Source organism: Calliphora vicina, chromosome 2, assembly GCF_958450345.1.
Source record: "Calliphora vicina chromosome 2, idCalVici1.1, whole genome shotgun sequence".
NCBI lineage: Eukaryota > Metazoa > Arthropoda > Insecta > Diptera > Calliphoridae > Calliphora > Calliphora vicina.
Genome location: NC_088781.1, coordinates 25589644 through 25608471, shown reverse-complemented (window position 1 = coordinate 25608471; position 18828 = coordinate 25589644). Strand labels below are relative to the sequence as shown.

Below are 18828 nucleotides of genomic sequence, written 5' to 3'. Positions count from 1 at the left end.
TATTTTATTAAAATTATTTTACGATAATCTAAAAAACTTGTATTGGAAAAGTCATAATTAATTTTCCTGAATACCTACTGCTGCCGCTTATCCAATAAATGGTTGTTGATAACAATGAAAAAAGAGCTTTATAATGAGTGTGTTTTGCTGACATCGTATTATGGAAATTCCTAACCGTCTTGATTTTGTGAATGATTCTAATAATTTTGTAATTTTCATCTTTAAGCTTTCCTTCATTATATTTTTAAAAGGTATTTGTAAAGTCTTTTATATTTTGTAAATAATAAGACATTAACTCTTTCAGCCACGTATATGTATAAGTTTATAAACAAAACAATTACATTTTTACTTTTATGAAAAATAAGAAAAAATAAAAATTCAGCTAAAGGTGATTGGCATTAAAAATAATTATGATAAAACAGAAGTATGCACCAACTTTGATAGAGATATGTCAGCATCCGAATTAAAATCACCATCAACCCAAAAAGGTGAGCTCCCTTCGGGGCTCCAGTCAAAAAGGTCGGGAAATTAAAAACCGTAATTGTAAGCTATAAAGAATGGTATTTCAAAGGCCAATCAACGTAATAGCCGTTTCTAAGCGCCCCAAAAATTGTTGTCTTTATAAATTTATGCCAGTGATGTTCAAAAATAAAAATTATGATGTATTGGTGAGAGAGCTACCCAGTAAACATAATGTCAATCACTTAAAAGAAGAACCAAATAATGAAAGTTTAGATTTAAAATTTTTGTCAGAATGACCAATTTATTAAATGAATGTAATTTAAATTTTAAGGAAAAGAAAAATTTGCATTATACTGCCGAAATTCTCTTCAAATTTTTATTTATTTTTAACTTTATTTTTATACCCTTCACCTTCGTGAGATGGGTATCTATAAGTTTGTCATTCCGTTTGTAATTTCTGACACTATAAAGTATATACATATATTCTGGATCCATGTAGATAGCGGAGTCGATTAAGCCATGTCCGTCTGTCTGTTGAAATCAACTTTCCGAAGACACCAAATAACTTACATACACGATTCATACATCAATATCTTCGGAATTCTTCCGGATCGGTTGCTATTTAAAATCGGTCCACAAATGGCTGAAATATAAGGAAAAACCAGGACCTACAGTTACGAACATGAAAATAGCAGTACCACTAGGAAATTTGTTTGAAACGGCGTACAACGTCTTTAAAAATTTTAAATTTAAAATTTTGTTTATACCCATAATCGGTCAAGCCTGTAAATTTTTTGTGTGGTAATCTTTTTGTAAAAATAATGATAACTTCGCAAATAAAGGCTCTTATATATAACAATATGTATTTTTTTATTAACATTGAAATAGCAGTGCCGGGTTATTGAATTAATTCTTTTTAATTTTTTTTTAAAGAAGTCAAATATTTTTTAAGATTAAAGTACAATTTAGTTAAATATGCTGAATTTATTGTATTTTTAATGTTAAATATAGTTCTTTTTCATATAATTCGTATTTTAGTGGGTCGCGCAATACATTAAACCATTGCTTAGGGAAAATTAATTTTAAAGTTAAAAAATAAGGAAAATCTTTTCCATATATTCTACTTTATATCCATCGCTATTGACGATCGAAATATCGTCAGAATCATCAAATGAAATCTGTCAAGCAAATAAAAACCGAATGAAATTTCGAAGTTATTGATATGACAGTAAGGAGATGATTTCTAGATGCAAACTTCACAGAACGAAGCCCAAGGAAAAAATCACTATTAACAAAAATACATAGTGGTACTCGTTTGGAGTACGCTGAATACCGACTGGTTTACAAGCAAATATCGCAATATTTTGTGAACTGGCGGATCTAAACTGGTTTTATTTGGAAGTTCACGCTGTAATCAATATATTCGACGCCCACTCTCTTCTGTATGTCAAACACAGTACACTGTGAAAAAGTTAAAATATTTCAAAATTTCGTGGTACTGCTATTATCTTGTTCGCAACTGTATATCCTTTTTTTGACCTATATCTTGATTACTAAGTCATTAATAGGGGCGGATTTTTATGCATTTATTATTGGAAAATATGCGCCTAAAATATGCTTCAAAAAAATCAAAATATGACCTAATAATTTAAAAAATATGCACTTATATTTTTAAACAGAATCATAAAATAATTAACGATAGATCGCGCAATGTCCAAAAAAAATAAACAACAGTGTTCCCTGCAGTTAGGACTTTTTAAATTAAACCAAGAATTAAATAGTTAAAAATGAAAAATTATAATTGTTCTTCTGAGAAAACGATGGATATAGTAATTATAATATCTTGGTATGGATACTTGTTTAAAGCCACAATCTTCAGAGCATCTATTTTGCGACTTGCTTTTTAAAATCGCCTATATTTTGGTCGTCCTGTAAAGTAGCATCGAACCATAATTTGTTTCTCCTAATAACCCAGCACTTAAGCAAGTAAGTAGTAAATGTATCCCTTATAGTCAGTAAATGTCTATTATGTCTGATCACTTGGCTGACTCCATTTGACGCGTATGTGCTATTTGTAATGCAGAGAGAAGACAAGTGGTTACTTTATACATCATATGTAATCTAGCATAAAGACAATTTTCACTTATTCGTATCTAAGTAATCAATAGTGTAGTAACTTAAACGTTAATTGTGTAGTGCATTTGTCTCTAAGTAATCCAAAAGCAGAGGGTCAGCTTAGGACATGCACGTGTTAAAATAACTACTCACGTAGCTTGTTATGTAACTAGTTGTCACCCTAAATGCTAGGTAAAATCACTAGTTCAGGACAGTCTCCTAGAACTGCTGGGAAATGATTGTCAGGAGTAGTAACTTTGTATGTGAACTTATAAAATCTTTCAATAACGAAATATATCGAAATTGAAAAAAAAAAAATTAATATTTTCGATGCATTTAATAAATTTTTGATAAACATATAAAAATATTTCGGACTTTTTTGAAGCAAAATGTTTTGAATAGATATATGAAGGAAACTTAATGTCAGTTTCTGGATGTCGAAAGAATTTTGTCGACAACATTTAATGCTTTTTCTGTAACAAATTCAACAAAAAATATTTTGTCGAGTTTTTTTTTCCCTAAATATTAAAAAAAAAAATTTAAAAAAAAAAATTTAAATTTAAAAAAAAAAAAAATTTAAAAACAATTCGAAAAAATTTTTTTTAAAAACAATTTCAAAATTTTTTTTTTTCAAAAAATTAAAAAAACAACTTTGGAAAAAAAAATAAATTTTGTTTACCTAAATATATTTAAAATTTTTAATTTGAAGTATAAATTGGTGAAGATTCGGCACAGCCGAATATAGCTCTCTTACTTGTTTTGTGTTCAATTGCATGTGTTTTCATCGCTTGCTCAACGATGAACGAACAAAAAAAAGTCTTTAAAAGAGCATAATTGTTTTTTAAACAATTGTTGTATGGCATGAACATCACTGATTTATATATCTTATATATAAATAGGCCACACGTTTTTTGTGGTACACTTTTAAGCATGTTATTGTCCACCAATATTGATGAAACATATATGGTTTAGAAGGTTATTTTCTCTAGATGTGCACAATATAATTTTTTTTTTTTTAAATTCTTTCCATAAAAGTGTTAAAAAGCGTTTTAAATTTGCTTGAAAAACAACAAAATTTTTGTGCACATCTAAATACACGTGTATTTGTACACAAACGTGAAAAATATTTTTGCGTATACTCAAAAGTAACTGTATAATTTCGTTATTAGTGGTCAAATTTTGACCACCAGGCGATCCTAGTATCTTTTAATATAACTATTTCAAAATAATTACCTGACAGAAATCTATTAAAATTCAAACTTAGCATTCATTTAGTGTTGAGAGTTTTGAGCATGAAGAGAATTCTACTGAAAAAAACTCGATTTATTCGTTTACGAGATCACATTTACTTGGCCAACGACCTGAACTTCACAATTGTTACGCATTTTGGATCTTATAGCGGCTATGCGACTATCTGAGGATCGACGAATTCGCACGTAATTGATAAGAAAATATGGTTTTGAATACCTTTGCGGGACTTTTAAATATGAATTTAAATTGATTCCTTATCAAGATTTCCAATCAAAGTTCATGGGAAAATTACCATCTAGATAGTGTTACCACCAAGGGATCATATCTAAGTCATAAATTTATACTTTCTCTAGCATTATTTATCAAAATAATTCACCTTGAAGATAAAACTTTACAACTGTTTATATAAGAAGCTATAAGTGACTCAAAAATCTGGAATAGTGTTGAAAATTTATCTAAAAATTCATAAATGGATTTTTATAAATAAAGTGTGTTTTGTTTATTGTTTAATATACTTAATGCTTTTGTTTGCAGTGCTTTTTATTAGTCAGACTATCTGCCATACACTTTTATTAATTAAGGCAATAAAGAGAGCTAAACTAACAATAGCCGTAAAGATAAAATTTTAAAAAGAGTAAAGACCTCCAGCGATGTGTTTTTTTAATAAATAATAAAAATAATGTGTAAAGTTATATTTATAAAATATTTATTCAAAATGTAAATGTTTAGCTTGAAAATCAATATGATCAACTCAATAAATGGAATGTCGTCGCATTAATGTTTATGCTCCTAGTCAAATAATCCCTCTTCTTGGGCTTTGTCCACCATGGCCACAAGACCGTCAGTAACTTCATTACAGACCTCCATAATTTGCGAAGGAGGCAAGAAGAAACCATATTGACCACGATCACGTAATTCAATGGTGGCTGTGAAGGGAATGTTCTTGACACCATAAGCCCAATCCTTGGCTGAACCCGAGACAGGATCTTAATAAATGGTAATAAAATTATTGAAAAATTAATTTATAAATGAAACAAAATCTTTCAACTTACAATTTAATAAACCACTGGCACCACACAAGAAATCTGTGCCGTATTTCTCACGAGCTCCATCAGCAAAAGCCGTAGCAATTCTCATCATTTGATCATAATTGGGAGGGAATTCTGTGCTGGTATGACCATAAGGCAGGAGGACAAAATTGCCAAAGGAATGAATAGCCAAATACATGCGGATATAATCATCGTCAAAGCTATTAACAAAACGTTCCAAGGCAATAATTTCGGGTTCCGAGTCGGGTTCAGCGCCACCATACCAATGATCACAAGGAACATCAATGTTCCAGCCACTTGCTATAGAAGGAAAACATTATTTAGATGTTATTTACAAAACTTCATAATCTCATTATTTTTTGTTACCTCCCCATTCGTAATCAAAGTTTCGATTCATATCTGTGCCATAACAGGGTCCTGAAGCATTATGGAAACCAGTGGGTCTACGATTCTTGCGCCATAATCTTTCCACATTGTGGGAATATTCAAAACCATCTGGATTCAAAACAGGCACAAATATCCAATCATAGTTTTCTAGTAAATTCTTCATTTTCTCATCTGAGGAATTGAGTAAGTTTTCGAAGAAACAGGTGGTGGCGGCCGAAGAAATCCACTCAATGGCATGGATGTTGGACTCTACAAAAATGGCCTTATTGCCTGGTTTAGCGGAAATTTTCACTGCTCTAATGGGACGTCTTTCATAAGAACGACCGATCACATATGGTTTGATCAATTTACGGTTTTTAGAGGTTAATTTTTGCAACCAGTTATAAATGACGGGTAAATCGTGATATTGAGACCAATCCATTTCGATGCGCCTGCGTTCCATAGGTGTGGTTTGGTACTGAGATTCTTCTTCCAAGACACTGAAAAATTAAATGAATTATTAAATTTAAGAAAATGGCTTAGCTATGTTAATAATTAGAATTTTCTGCCGAATGCAAGGTCTTATTTAGGAAACGGAGTTTTAATTTTAGTTAAGTATCAAATTAAAAATATCCAGAAATACAAAAATTCAGTCTTTGTTAATTTAACTTGTAGCTCAACTAAAATTAACTCATAACATTCGGTTGGCAGACAAATTGGAGCACTTTAGAGATTTTTACATACCTTTGTAAATCTTGGATGACACAGGAGAATTCCAACTCAAAGAAACGTAATTGCGATTCTAATTTTTCTTGGTTGGCAGGATCAATGACAACATCGCAAGTGTGACCAGGACCTTTAAGTTCATTTAAGTAGCGCAGCTGAAAATAAACAAACACAAATATTTTGACATTATTTTGAAGTTTCCTTTATCAGAACTAGCGATAGTTCCAAATTTTTGTTCAAAATTAAGGAAACTCATTTCATTTTTTGAATTTCTTTAAATTGTTTCTAAAGCTTAAATATCTTTACTTACCGGTAAAATCTCACCCAATTTCATGAATTCACTGAATTGCTGGGCATCCTTAACATTCACTCGATAAACCTTAAAGTCATCATATCGAGCTGCAAATTGATTTGCAGAACTCACACCCAACAGGGCCAAACAGCCTACTAGTATTAACAGCACCTTCATGACGTCTGCCGCGTTTGCTGTCAAATTCAATTGTGTTTCTAATACCGTTAATAGTTCGCACTTTTATATGAATTCAAACAAGTATTTTTTTGATTTATTTTTGCTTTATTTTGATACTTTAAACTTTTTAAGGCTAAAACGTGCTTTTCTTTTTTGGGGTTCTTTCTTATCAATTTATATCGTTATTACTTTATGATATTTTGCAAGCGATATGTTTGTTTCTATTCTAGGTTTTTACAAACATGTGTAGTTTGAATTTTCGCAGACGGCAGAATTTTAGGGCTTGTAGCAGATGCGTTACTGAGGTTTAGGTTTGGATGTTTGAATAGTATACGAGAACCTAGTAGATGTTGTCGGAACCTAATATAGTAATTATTATAATATTACGGTGAGATAAGAATAACACTCGCACTCGATAAAGGTTGATTAACCTGGCAGTTTGAAAATTGCCAACAGTTGGAAGATAATATTTCCTGACAGATCAGTGATAATGTCCGGATATCTCGATCATACTGAGTTTCACTAAAACTATTATACCGAAGATACAGAATAAAGAGTCGAATTCTTTCTACCGCCTACCACCAGCTTCTTGTAAAGGCAAATTCAAATTGAAACTAAATTATTTGCATAATGTTTCATTAGTCAATTTAGTACGAGTGTTATATTCGACTGTACCGAATCTTATATACCCACCACCAATATAATACTCAGACCTATTTTTGTACATTTTGTATAAAAACATTTTTCTTACATTTTGCCTATTTTCAATAACAATTGTGAATGGATACCACTATTATATAGATATTTGTATGGATGCTAGCAGAAATCAGGAACCGATTTTTACCATTTGCTACTCAAATTGTTCTTTTACTCGTATAATAGGAATATCTGCAATATATTCAATGAAAATTGCATGCAAGTTTTGAAAAATATCAACTTTTTTGGAGGTTGTCTCACATTTTGGTCTATAACTCTGCTTGACTCATTTTGACTATTTTCAATACCAAACATTTCTGATCAATAAATAATATTTGAGGCCCTATCCTGCATTCAACAGACAGACAGTCAGACGGACGGACATAGCTGGATCTTTAAATTTAAATAGCTCGCATCCAATATTTAAATTTGTTCATAACTCTGGCTGAATTTGAGCGATGGCATGGGTTATTTTGAATTTGAAGGCCGATGTGCTTTGTGGCTTATTCGCATTGTCATGTAACTTAAGAAAATCCTACAAGAAGTCTAACGTGTTCAAATCACACGATCTCGGTGGCCTGATCACATCACCTCCATGTGAAATGACCATGCCCCCAATTCGCTTATTGGATAAGCCGTACTGTTAATACCACATGTCGCTGGTGTTCATATCATCCAATTCAAGCCAACAGTAGTTGCTAAACATCGACCTATAGCGCTAGCAGTTGGCGGCGATGAACTTGCCAACGTCGCACAGTGGTATGAGAATAAAAAAAGAGAAGAAATAGGATCATTTTAAAAATTGAACATACCCGAGGTGTCCTACTTTGGGAACCCCTGGTCCCGCTCCTGGTGGGCTCATGAGGTCCAAATTCAAAACTTAAATTCGACTACACTACCTCTTTGCGCACTACCTCATTCAAATCGGCGTAAGGGTTTAGAAGTTACAGATTTATTTCCATCTTTTTTTATTCTCATACCACTGTGCGTCGCTCTCAAATAAATATGGACCAATGTCGCCGACAGCCCAAAATCCACACCAAATAGTGACTTTTTCGGGATACATTGGATGTCATGTGGATTGTTATCGTTCAAAATCCAAAAATTTTGCTTGTTGACATACCCATTCATCCACCAAATAGGTCTTACCGTAAACAGTGCAAATCGCGCGGAACTTTTCTGGAACAGGACACTCAAAACTTGAACAAGCTGCGACATTTAGTTTCTGTTTGACAGTCATTGTTAGCGGAATTCCTCGTGACTTGAGGAGAAATTTGAACTAAAGAATTTCGTCTGCTCATTAAGCATTAAAACCAAGGTTAAGCCTGATAAATAATATGGAAATTCTGCAGCATCATTGTCAATTGTAAAAAAATTGGTTAACTTAATTTTGTTGTGGCCGTACAAGCACTGAAGATGCCGAACATTCTGGACGCCTAGTTGAGTTATCTACAACCGAAACAATTTTTGAAAATCCCGATATGGTATTGACCGATCGGAGATTGAAAGAGCCATAGGCATCTCACATGTCTCAGTTGTTTCAATTTTCAATGATCACTTGTATATTAGAAAGCTTTTCGCTAAATGGCTGCCGCATTTGCTCACAATCGAAATGTTCCCTCTTCCTCTCTAGTAACTATTTCTTGTTTCCAAACCTGAAGAAATGTCTGGACGGAAAGAGATTTTACTCCAGCGATGAAATCATCTCACAAACAAATACATATTTGGATGACCTCGACAAATCTTTTTTTTTGGAAGGTGTACAAAATTGGACAAACTACATAGAGCTCAAAGGAGACTATGTTGAAAAATAAAATAATGTTTTATTCATCAAACTGTGTTTCCTTGACTTAATGACTCACTCTCATATTTCAATTACTCACTCTCTTTTCAAACGGAATGACAAAATTAATATACCCCAATATTTTGGTGTAATGAACATATGTGCTTTAACGCATTCTGCAAATTATTAACATTTAAATAAATTGTTTATTGTTTTATAGGGTTTTCTTCATTCATAACAACAATTAAAGAATTTTAACAACAACCACGTTATGCAAACAACGTATAGTTTTTCGAGCTTTGTGAGAAAAAAATTTATAAAGCCTACAACACGTAATAATTTGTATTCTTTGGGTGATGTAAAAAAAAGTGTATTTAAACACCATTAATCTTAAATGAAACGAAGTAAACATATAATTTTGATAAGTAGGAGCAAAGCTTTCTCTAATGGGTAGAGAAGTGTGCTTAAACTATAAAAATTTAGATAAATCAAATAAATAATTAAAATTTACTACGTTTTTGTCATACAAATAAGATTAACTTATAAGTTTAGTTTTGAAAACACAAAAAGTTATTACCGAAATTTCTGTAATAGCTCGTTAAGCACGAGGGTGGTCCAAAAAAGTTGTGGATTTACCCAACTTAAACTTTGATTATATTAAGATGCCCATTTGGGCAAATATATATGTACATTAGTATATATATTCTAATTCTAAGATCTAGCTATAACCGTCCGTATATCAGTCTGTTGAAAACACGATAGTGCTCAAACGAAATGAGCTAGCTGGTTGAAATACAAAATACAAATATCCCCACGGAATACTGTTTGAGCTGTCATAAATACGATGCTGGAAAAGTGACTTTTTGAATGAAACACAGGTTTTTTGATAAAAAATTATTTTATTTTTCTACAATCCAATGAATTTGATCCCTTCCTAAAAATAGGATGTGTCGAAATCATCAAAATATGTATTTTTTGTGAGACGACTTCATTGTTGGAGTAAATCTCTTTCCGCCGAGACATTTCTTCAGGTTTGGAAAGAAGATATAGTCACTCGGGGCTAAGCATTTCGTAAGAGTAAGCATTTCGTAATCTAACTCATGGAGTTTTTCCATGGAAACTGCACATGTACATCATTCAAAATGGAGACCACTGAGCCGTGTAAGATATCTATGTCTTCCACAATCTCTCGCATCGTGTATTTTTTTAAAATAATTTTGGATGTAGAGTTTAAATAATTTTGGATGCAAATGGTCGTCCAGAATATTCGTCAACTTCCGTGCTTGTACGGCCAAAACGAAATTCAGTAAACCACTTTTTTACCATTGGAATTGATGGCGCAGAGTTCCCATAGCATTTATCAAGTTTAGCTTTTATTTCCTTAATGAGCAGACAAATTTTGTTAAAATTTTGACAGGAGTCAACTGACAGATGCAGTCGAAAGTTGTTGCACTTTCAGTTAGTAGGCGGGAAATTAAAAGTCACGGGCTTAATGACTCGCCCTCGTAGTTGTGTGTTACAGATCATCCGTAAATAATCGAATTTCTGTCATCCCTAAACAATTTTGCAAACAAGACAGAGATTTTTGCAAATTTATTACAGTTGTGAAAGGAATTTCCATAAAATTATTTACAGTTCATTTGCACAGTTTGCTAGGCATTTAAGGTTCAATTAGACGTGCCGGAATTTTGGTTTTCTGCCTTAACCGTTTATTTTTCGCTATAGAAATAAACTTCATATAATTTCATCGAAAACGATCGGGAAGCAAATAGATTTCAAATGAAACTCGAACTAGATTGAATTTCGAAATACGAAAAAACAGTATTAGATAAATTATATGAAGTTATATTTAAACTATTACTTTAAATAATTTTGTGTATACATTTCAAACAAAGTAAATTAAAAAGACATGTTAATTTTTGGTATTTGTTTTCTATTACTTAAGTGCCTTGAATTTAAACAACTATTTTCCGTTAACTTTTGCTAAAAATAAACATCTGGCAATTTGACTATTATTAGTTACACTTTACTGTTGCATAGTTTTAGGCTTGTTTAATTATAGCGACGGTGTTAAAAAAAGTTAAAATGCCAATAGAAACAAGTAAAAAGTCTATAGCGGAGTTCACTATTAAGTGCGAACGGTCTAGCATCATTGCAAATGCAAAATTTTACAGTAATCCAATAACAAAATACATACACACAAAAACCTTTACAATTTTGCATTTGCAATGATGCAAGACCATTCGCACTTAATATTGAACTCCGCTAATAATTCTATTAATATTCATTTTTGAGAATCTGTGATCATATGTAATTTAATTTAAACCCCAATTTGTATAGCTTTCTCCATGAGTGGCAAGGGTATATACTAAACTTGGTCATTATGTTTGTAATTTCTAAATTTGATCCCATGAAGTCCAACAAGGGTTCCTATTTCAATTTTCATCATTTTTTATTTTTTTAACAAATTTTTTTCACAAAATTTTAAGATAAATTTTAAAAACCAATTTCTGGATGAAAAAAAATTTGGTGAAAATAATAAAAGAACGGTCGTATTAATTTCAAGATAAATATTAAAACATATTTTTGTGCAAAAAAAATTTGGTGAAAAAATATTTGGTAAACAAAAAATAGTTTTAGTAAAAATAAAAATGTTTGGTGAACAAATTATTTTCTCACAAAAATTAATTTTCACCAGCAAAAATTTTTTCACCAAAATTTGTTTTAAATATTTCTCTTAAAATTAATACGATCTTTTTCGTTCATACTATTTTGTACTTAACAGTACTGTGGTACTCATGGCTATTTTTATACTTTCAATTTCCAATTTTTTCAAATGTACGTGTTCTATATAGAAAATTTTGTATATTCGCTATAGAAAACTTTCTATTAATGAGGTCTGTGCAACTAATCAGCTGTTCGTTTTTTGCCCCTTTGTGTTTACACACTGAGCTTATCAAAATTTTTGTTTATGTTGGCTGGAGCAATCAAAGTATGCCTTTTATTTTTGTTGTGGTATTCGCAATATTAACTTTAGTGAATTTGACAGCTTGAGCCTCTAAACAAATGAAGCTGTGCTATCAACACCAGCCATCCAAAAAGATTGACAACCTAGAATTGGAGGCATTACTCCATGAAGATTTTTGTCAAACTCAACAAGAGCTGGCAAAATCATTGGGAGCTACTCAATCGGCAATTCAAAAATTTTGCAAGCAGGGAAATTGGGTACCTTAATAAATGAAGATGAGAGAACTTGAATCATTACTTGCGATATAAAATGGATTCATTACGATAACCCGAAGCGTAAGTGATCATGAGTGAAGTCCGGCCATCCAGACGCTAAGGTAATGTTCTTTATTTGATGGGAACAAAAGGTTCCTATCTATTATGAGCGGCTGAACCGGTAACGAACGCAACTGATATGTCCAGTATATGCGGCCAGGCATGAAACCGCACATGCATGTCCATCATACCAACACTAGGCCGCATGTTGCAATGCCTGTTAAAAAGTATTTAGAATGAAGTGGTTGGGAAGTTTCGTCTAATCCGCTTTATAGTCCAAGCCGTACCCCATCCGACTAATATTTGTTTCGAATAATGCAGAACTCTCTCTGTGGGTAAGCTTCACTTTCGAACTAAGTATGCAAAAGTGGCAATGATTCGTTCTTGGCCTCAAAAGATGGAAAAAGGTCACAGCTAATAAATTTATGTTATACAAAATAAAAGCTAAAAATTTTACAAAAATCCCGCATTTTTAAGTCAGACACCCAATATGAAACTATAACTCTGTAAAGCCAGCGTTTTTTTCGGAAATAATCTCAGAAAATGATGAAATGAAAAAAAGTTTCTGTCCTTGTAAATACCACGTGTTTGAAAAGAAACAAATATTTTTTTTACAAATGCAATGTTATCTTTTATTTACTTAAATGACTAGAAATTAATTTAATCAAAATCGAAACTATAACCATATTAAACACCGAAGCTGTATTCGAATAAGCCCCGTTACGTAGCAAAATCTTCTCCTTTTCAGCCGTTTCTATTAAACCGATTAAACCAGCGGTAACTTCGGCACAAACCTCTGTAATTTGTTGGGGTGGTAAGAAGAAACCATAAGTACCATTGTCACGCAATTCAAAAGTACCAGTATAAGGCACCTTCTTAACGCCATACACCCAATCTTTGGAAGCACCAGAAACATAACCAGATACTAAAATGAAAAAAAAAAAATCAAATAAATCTTGAAATAAAATTTATAGAAATGAATAAGGAAACTTACTGTTAATGGTACCGGTGGAACCATAAACAAACTGTGTGCCATATTTGACTTTAGCTGCATCAGCAAAACCCTTGGCAATGCGCATCATTTGATCATAATTTGGTGGGAAAATATCACTGGTGTGGCCATAGGGCAACAAAATCAAATTGCCATACGAATGGAAAGGCATATACAAGCGAATGTAACCATCAGGGAAGGAATTAATGAAACCCTCTAAAGCTAAAACTTCTGGCTCAGAATCGGGCTTTTCACCACCATACCAATGATCACAGGGTACATCGAAATTCCACGACGACAAAGCACCCCATTCATAGCCAAAATTACGATTTAAATCGATGCCATAACAAGGACCCGATGAGTTGGAGAAACCTGTAGGTCTACGATTTTTACGCCACATACGATCTACTTCGTGAGTGTAAACGAAACCATCTGGATTGGCCACGGGTACATAAATCCAATCGTATTCCACCAACATGCGCTTTAGGTTTTCATCTTGTGAATGTAAGAGATTGTTAAAGAAACAGGTGCTCGTAGCCGAAGAGATCCATTCAATAGCATGCATTTGACTTTCAATAAATATGGCCTGCTTGTTGTTGGGCTTGTGGGAGATCTTAATGGCCTTAATGGGTCTATTCTCATAGGAGTAGCCAATGGTGTAGGGGGTAATAGTGGCGGTGTAGGTCATGGTTAAGTTATCAACCCAATCGTAAATGTCATCAATTTTGTGGAATTGAGTCCATTCCATGCCAGTGCTGCGTAGCTTAGGAAGACTTTGCTCTAGAACTCTGGAGAAAAAAATGGTTGTTAAGAAAATTATGCTATATTCCTGTCCCCCAAGATTAAAACTTACTCTTGCAAATCAGGTATAGTAATCTTGAAATCCATTTCATAATAATTCAATTGATCTTCCAGTTTCTGTTCATTGGCAGGATCAATGGCCACATCATAATTTTTTCCACTGGATGTGATTTCATTTAAATGACGCACCTTTTTGTTATACAAAATTTCATTTATATTTCCTGATTTTATTTCACTTTTTTTCTATAACTTACCGGTAAAATACTGTTTAATTTCTTCAATTGATTCAATTGCAAATCATCTTTTGCAAATATCCTAAACACTTTAAAGTCATCATAACGCACCATGCCTGGTCCGGCCGCCAAACTGCAACCCACCAGGGCCAAAAATATTAAACCCACAAATTTCGTCATGCTATGTTCTTTAACCAGCTACTTAATTACATATGAATAAAATTTTGGTCAAAGCCTTTTTATAGGTGTGAGATTTTTTTTTTTAATTTTTATTTAATTTTGGATATCAAGATAAACATTTGCTATTTTCTTGTCAACATTATCTTTATGTAAGCGTGCTATACATAAAATAAAATAAATGCTTATCTTATCCGCATTTATGTTTGAAAGAAATACAAAATCTCCAAAACGGTTTGTGGGGGGTTTTTATTTCAGATTTGTATACAAAACAATATTTTACTGTTAAGTTTTATAGATTTTTATCATCGATATTGGGAAGTTATAAACCAACCTAAAGGGGTGTATTTTCTAATTGTATTTTTTTTTTTACTTTTTAGATAAAACGCTAAAATAATTGTGTTATAATTAGGTATTTATTGCTTTAATAAATTATTTATCAAAGTGTAAAAAACTAAATTTGGTTTCAAAATTTAAATATTGCAATTTTATGATATTAATTTGTATTTAACAGCACGTAGTGAGTTCAAACCCTAGTATAGTACAGGGTGAGATACGTGGTATCAATGTTTACCACCTCGGAATATGACAACTTTGTACAGCTTGTAACATGTATAAATATTAGGGTATTCATTCGACTAATGATCGTTCGATTAATCGAATAATTTCTTACGAATAATTATTCGAACAATTTAAATATGGCCATTTTTGAATAACGAATAATTCGAACAATTTTATGTAGAACTAGCTGACCCGGTACGCTTCGCCACCCCAATTAGAAGAAAGAAATAGTACTATCAAGTCTCACTTTGTGAATCTAATTGTAAATGTCTAATTTCATATTTCTTGGTCCATTATGTGTTCCTAATTTTAAATTTTTAGGTTTATTATTATAAAATATTCAAAAAGTACCATTGCAATAAGGAAATAGTACCATTGATTATCACTTTTAAATTCGCATTCACTAAACCATAACCCGTCAAGTTTGAATTTTAGATTTGTATATCATTTCCTATATTATCAACTAATTTTGTTTCTATAATACTTAAGATTTAATAAATTATCACAAAACCGAAACCGATCGGTTTTTAATTTTTTAAAACCGAAACCGCGGTATCCGCTTGAAGTTTCAATCACTTAGGACCATATACGCTTAATTTCATATTTCTAGGTCCATTATATTATTAGAAAATAGAAAAAGTACCAAAAAGTACCCACTTGTAGTTGCCCACACACTCGGGTCCGTATAACTTTTATTTAATGTTTCTAGGTTCATTGGTGAAGAAATTACAAAAAGTACCATTTGAATCAAGAATAAGTACCAAAAAGTCTCCCCCTAGACTTCTCACTCACTGAGGACCATATATGTTTAATTTCGTGTTTCTAAGTCCATTGTTATAGAAAATTCAAAAAAGTACCATTATAATATAGAAAAAGTACTAAAAAGTATACACTTGTGGTTTTCCAGTCACTCGGGTTCATATAAGCTTTATTTCATGATTCTAGGTTCATTGGTGAAGAAATTACAAAAAGTACCATTCGAATAAAGAAAAAGTACCAAAAAGTCTCCCCTTAGAATTCTCACTCACTTAGGACCATATATGTTTAATTTCATGTTTATAAGTCCATTGTTATAGAAAATTCAAAAAAGTACCATTAGAATATAGAAAAAGTACCAAAAAGCAGCCACTTGCGGATTCCCACTCACTCTGGTCCATATAACCTTTATTTCATGTTTCAAGGTTCATTGGTGAAGAAATTACAAAAAGTACCATTCGAATAAAGAAAAAGTACCAAAAAGTCTCCCCTAGAATTCTAACTCACTTAGGACCATGTATGCTTAATTTCATGTTTTTAAGTCCATTGCTATAGAAAATTAAAAAAAAGTACCATTAGAATAAACAAAAGGTACCATGAGGTATCCGCTTGAATTTTCAATCACTTAGGACCATATACGCTTAATTTCATATTTCTAGGTCCATTATATTATAGAAAATTCAAAAAGTACCATTAGAATATAGAAAAAGTACCAAAAAGCACCCACTTGTAGTTGCCCACCCACTCGGGTCCGTATAACCTTTATTTAATGTTTATAGGTTCATTGGTGAAGAAATTACAAAAAGTACCATTTGAATAAAGAATACGTACCAAAAAGTCTCCCCCTAGACTTCTCACTCACTTAGGACCATATATGTTTAATTTCGTGTTAGTCCATTGTTATAGAAAATTCAAAAAAGTACCACTATAATATAGAAAAAGTACTAAAAAGTATACACTTGTGGTTTTCCAGTCACTCGGGTTCATATAAGCTTTATTTCATGATTCTAGGTTCATTGGTGAAGAAATTACAAAAAGTACCATTCGAATAAAGAAAAAGTACCAAAAAGTCACCCCTTAGAATTCTCACTCACTTAGGACCATATATGCTTAATTTCATGTTTTTAAGTCCATTGCTATAGAAAATTAAAAAAAGTATCATTAGAATAAACAAAAAGTACCATGAAGTATCCGCTTGAATTTTCAATCACTTAGGACCATATACGCTTAATTTCATATTTCTAGGTCCATTATATTATAGAAAATTCAAAAAGTACCATTAGAATATAGAAAAAGTACCAAAATGCACCCACTTGTAGTTTCCCACTCACTCGGTTCCACATAAGCTTTATTTCATGTTTCTAGGTTCATTGGTGAAGAAATTACAAAAAGTACCAATCGAATAAAGAAAAAGTACAACAAAGTCTCCCCCTAGAATTCTCACTCACTTATGACCATATATGCTTAATTTCATGCTTCTAAGTCCATAGTTATAGAAAATTCAAAAAAGTACCATTATAATATAGAAAAAGTACCAAAAAACCCACACTTGTGGTTTCCCACTCACTCGGTTTATATATAAGCTTTATTTCATGTTTCTAGGTTCATTGGTGAAGAAATTACAAAAAGTACCATTCCAATAAAGAAAAAGTACCAAAAAGTCTCCCCCTAGAATTCTCACTCCCTTAGGACTATATATGTTTAATTTCATGTTTCTAAGTCCATTATTATAGAAATTTCAAAAAAGTACCATTAAATGAACAAAAAAGTACCTATAGTACAGTTCACACATTTTGGTACCTAAATATTATCCCCTATTCCTAACACTAACTTCACTCAAATACATATCAGCTAACTTTAATGTCGATAACTGAAATAATTTAAAATTTTAAAAAAGTACCATTAGGAGAAAAGTACCAATTTCCCTTTTCTTACTTGAACACCCTCAAGTTTGAAATTTAAAAATATTCCATTTTGCCAAAATTGTTTATGCTACAGGCATGTATCAAAATATTAAAATCTGTGTTAATGTGCCCAAGAATAAATATGTTTTAAAAAAAGTACCAAACTGTTTACCCGGATTTGGGCCAATATACACCTTGGTACTCGAGTTCCATATAACACCCTGTTAGTTAATTTTTGTATGAATCCAGGAACCAACGTTAAAAAAAATTATCAAAATTGGCTTAATAATTTCAAATATAATGTATTTTCCCGATTTTATCCCCTTTTCGGTACCTTTTTTATCCCCATTGCTTTGGTAAAATTTAATTCAAATAAATTTCTGTATAGCTCATAATAAAATATTCGTATGTCTATGTCAAATTATAGAAAAACATATTTTATGAAAAAGTACCAAAAATAAACACAATTTTTATCCCTTAAGGGTTCGAATTTCCAAAAAGTACCAAACTTATATTTTTTATTTTTTGTTAGTTAAAGAATACAATTTAAAATTTGTTTCTATGTTTATTGGTTTAAAAGATACATAGGGTGCAAAAAAAGTACCAAAATACAGTTTTTACCCGTTTTCTCCCCTAAAAGTTTCGAATTTCCAAAAAGTACGAAACACCTGTCAGCTTATTTTTTAAATGGAGTAACATGCTATTTTAAGTTTTTTTGTATCTTTATTAGTTTTGAAGATATAAGGTTACCGAATTTACCCGTTTTTACCCTTTTTTACCCCCTAAACGTTCGAACTTCCAAAAATCCCTTCTTATCGGATCGTTTTGGGGAGGGAGGAACCCACAGTTAAAATTTTGTGATTCTAGCTTCAGCCGTTTGGGCTGTGCGATGATGAATCAGTCAGTCAGTCAGTCAGTCAGTAACGTTACTCTTTTATATATATAGATAATCGAATACAACGAATAAATGTAGGGGAGAGGGGGGCACGTTTGGACAGGGGCACCTTTGAACAATGTTAATAAAATCTCAGTTAACAATTTTTTCCGACCCTTAACCGAGTTTTTCACATGGCAACCTTGTTTTCTAGCAACGTCAACAAATTTCGCTAGTTTTTTCAGTCGTCGACCGGATGTAGTTGGGTGACCATGTTTTTGCAGTAAATTTGGTAATTTTTTTATTTTTTTGTAGAGTTTTTTCTTTCGTGA

The 18828-nt window shown here is 32.0% G+C and overlaps 1 protein-coding gene across 1 annotated transcript; it reads right to left on the bottom strand.

The window, feature by feature from the left end:
• Nucleotides 1-4562: 4562 nt before the first annotated feature.
• LOC135950358 (uncharacterized) lies at nt 4563-14423 on the bottom strand. Its single transcript, XM_065499905.1, has 9 exons — nt 14246-14423; nt 14044-14180; nt 13194-13978; nt 12835-13124; nt 6280-6498; nt 5988-6124; nt 5244-5743; nt 4881-5177; nt 4563-4814 (listed from the first exon to the last, which is right to left on the bottom strand). The coding sequence occupies exons 1-9, from the start codon at nt 14402-14404 to the stop codon at nt 4618-4620; spliced, it is 2721 nt and encodes a 906-aa protein (XP_065355977.1). The 5' UTR covers nt 14405-14423; the 3' UTR covers nt 4563-4617.
• Between the last annotated feature and the right edge of the window lie 4405 nt (nt 14424-18828).

Coding starts and splice junctions, on each gene's coding strand:
- LOC135950358 (XM_065499905.1), bottom strand. CDS start 14,404: ATGACGAAATTTGTGGGTTTAATATTTTTGGCCCTGGTGGGTTGCAGT. Junction 13,979..14,043: donor ACTATACCTGATTTGCAAGA/GTAAGTTTTAAT, acceptor TTTTTTCTCCAG/AGTTCTAGAGCAAAGTCTTC. Junction 5,178..5,243: donor CTTTGATTACGAATGGGGAG/GTAACAAAAAAT, acceptor TTCCTTCTATAG/CAAGTGGCTGGAACATTGAT.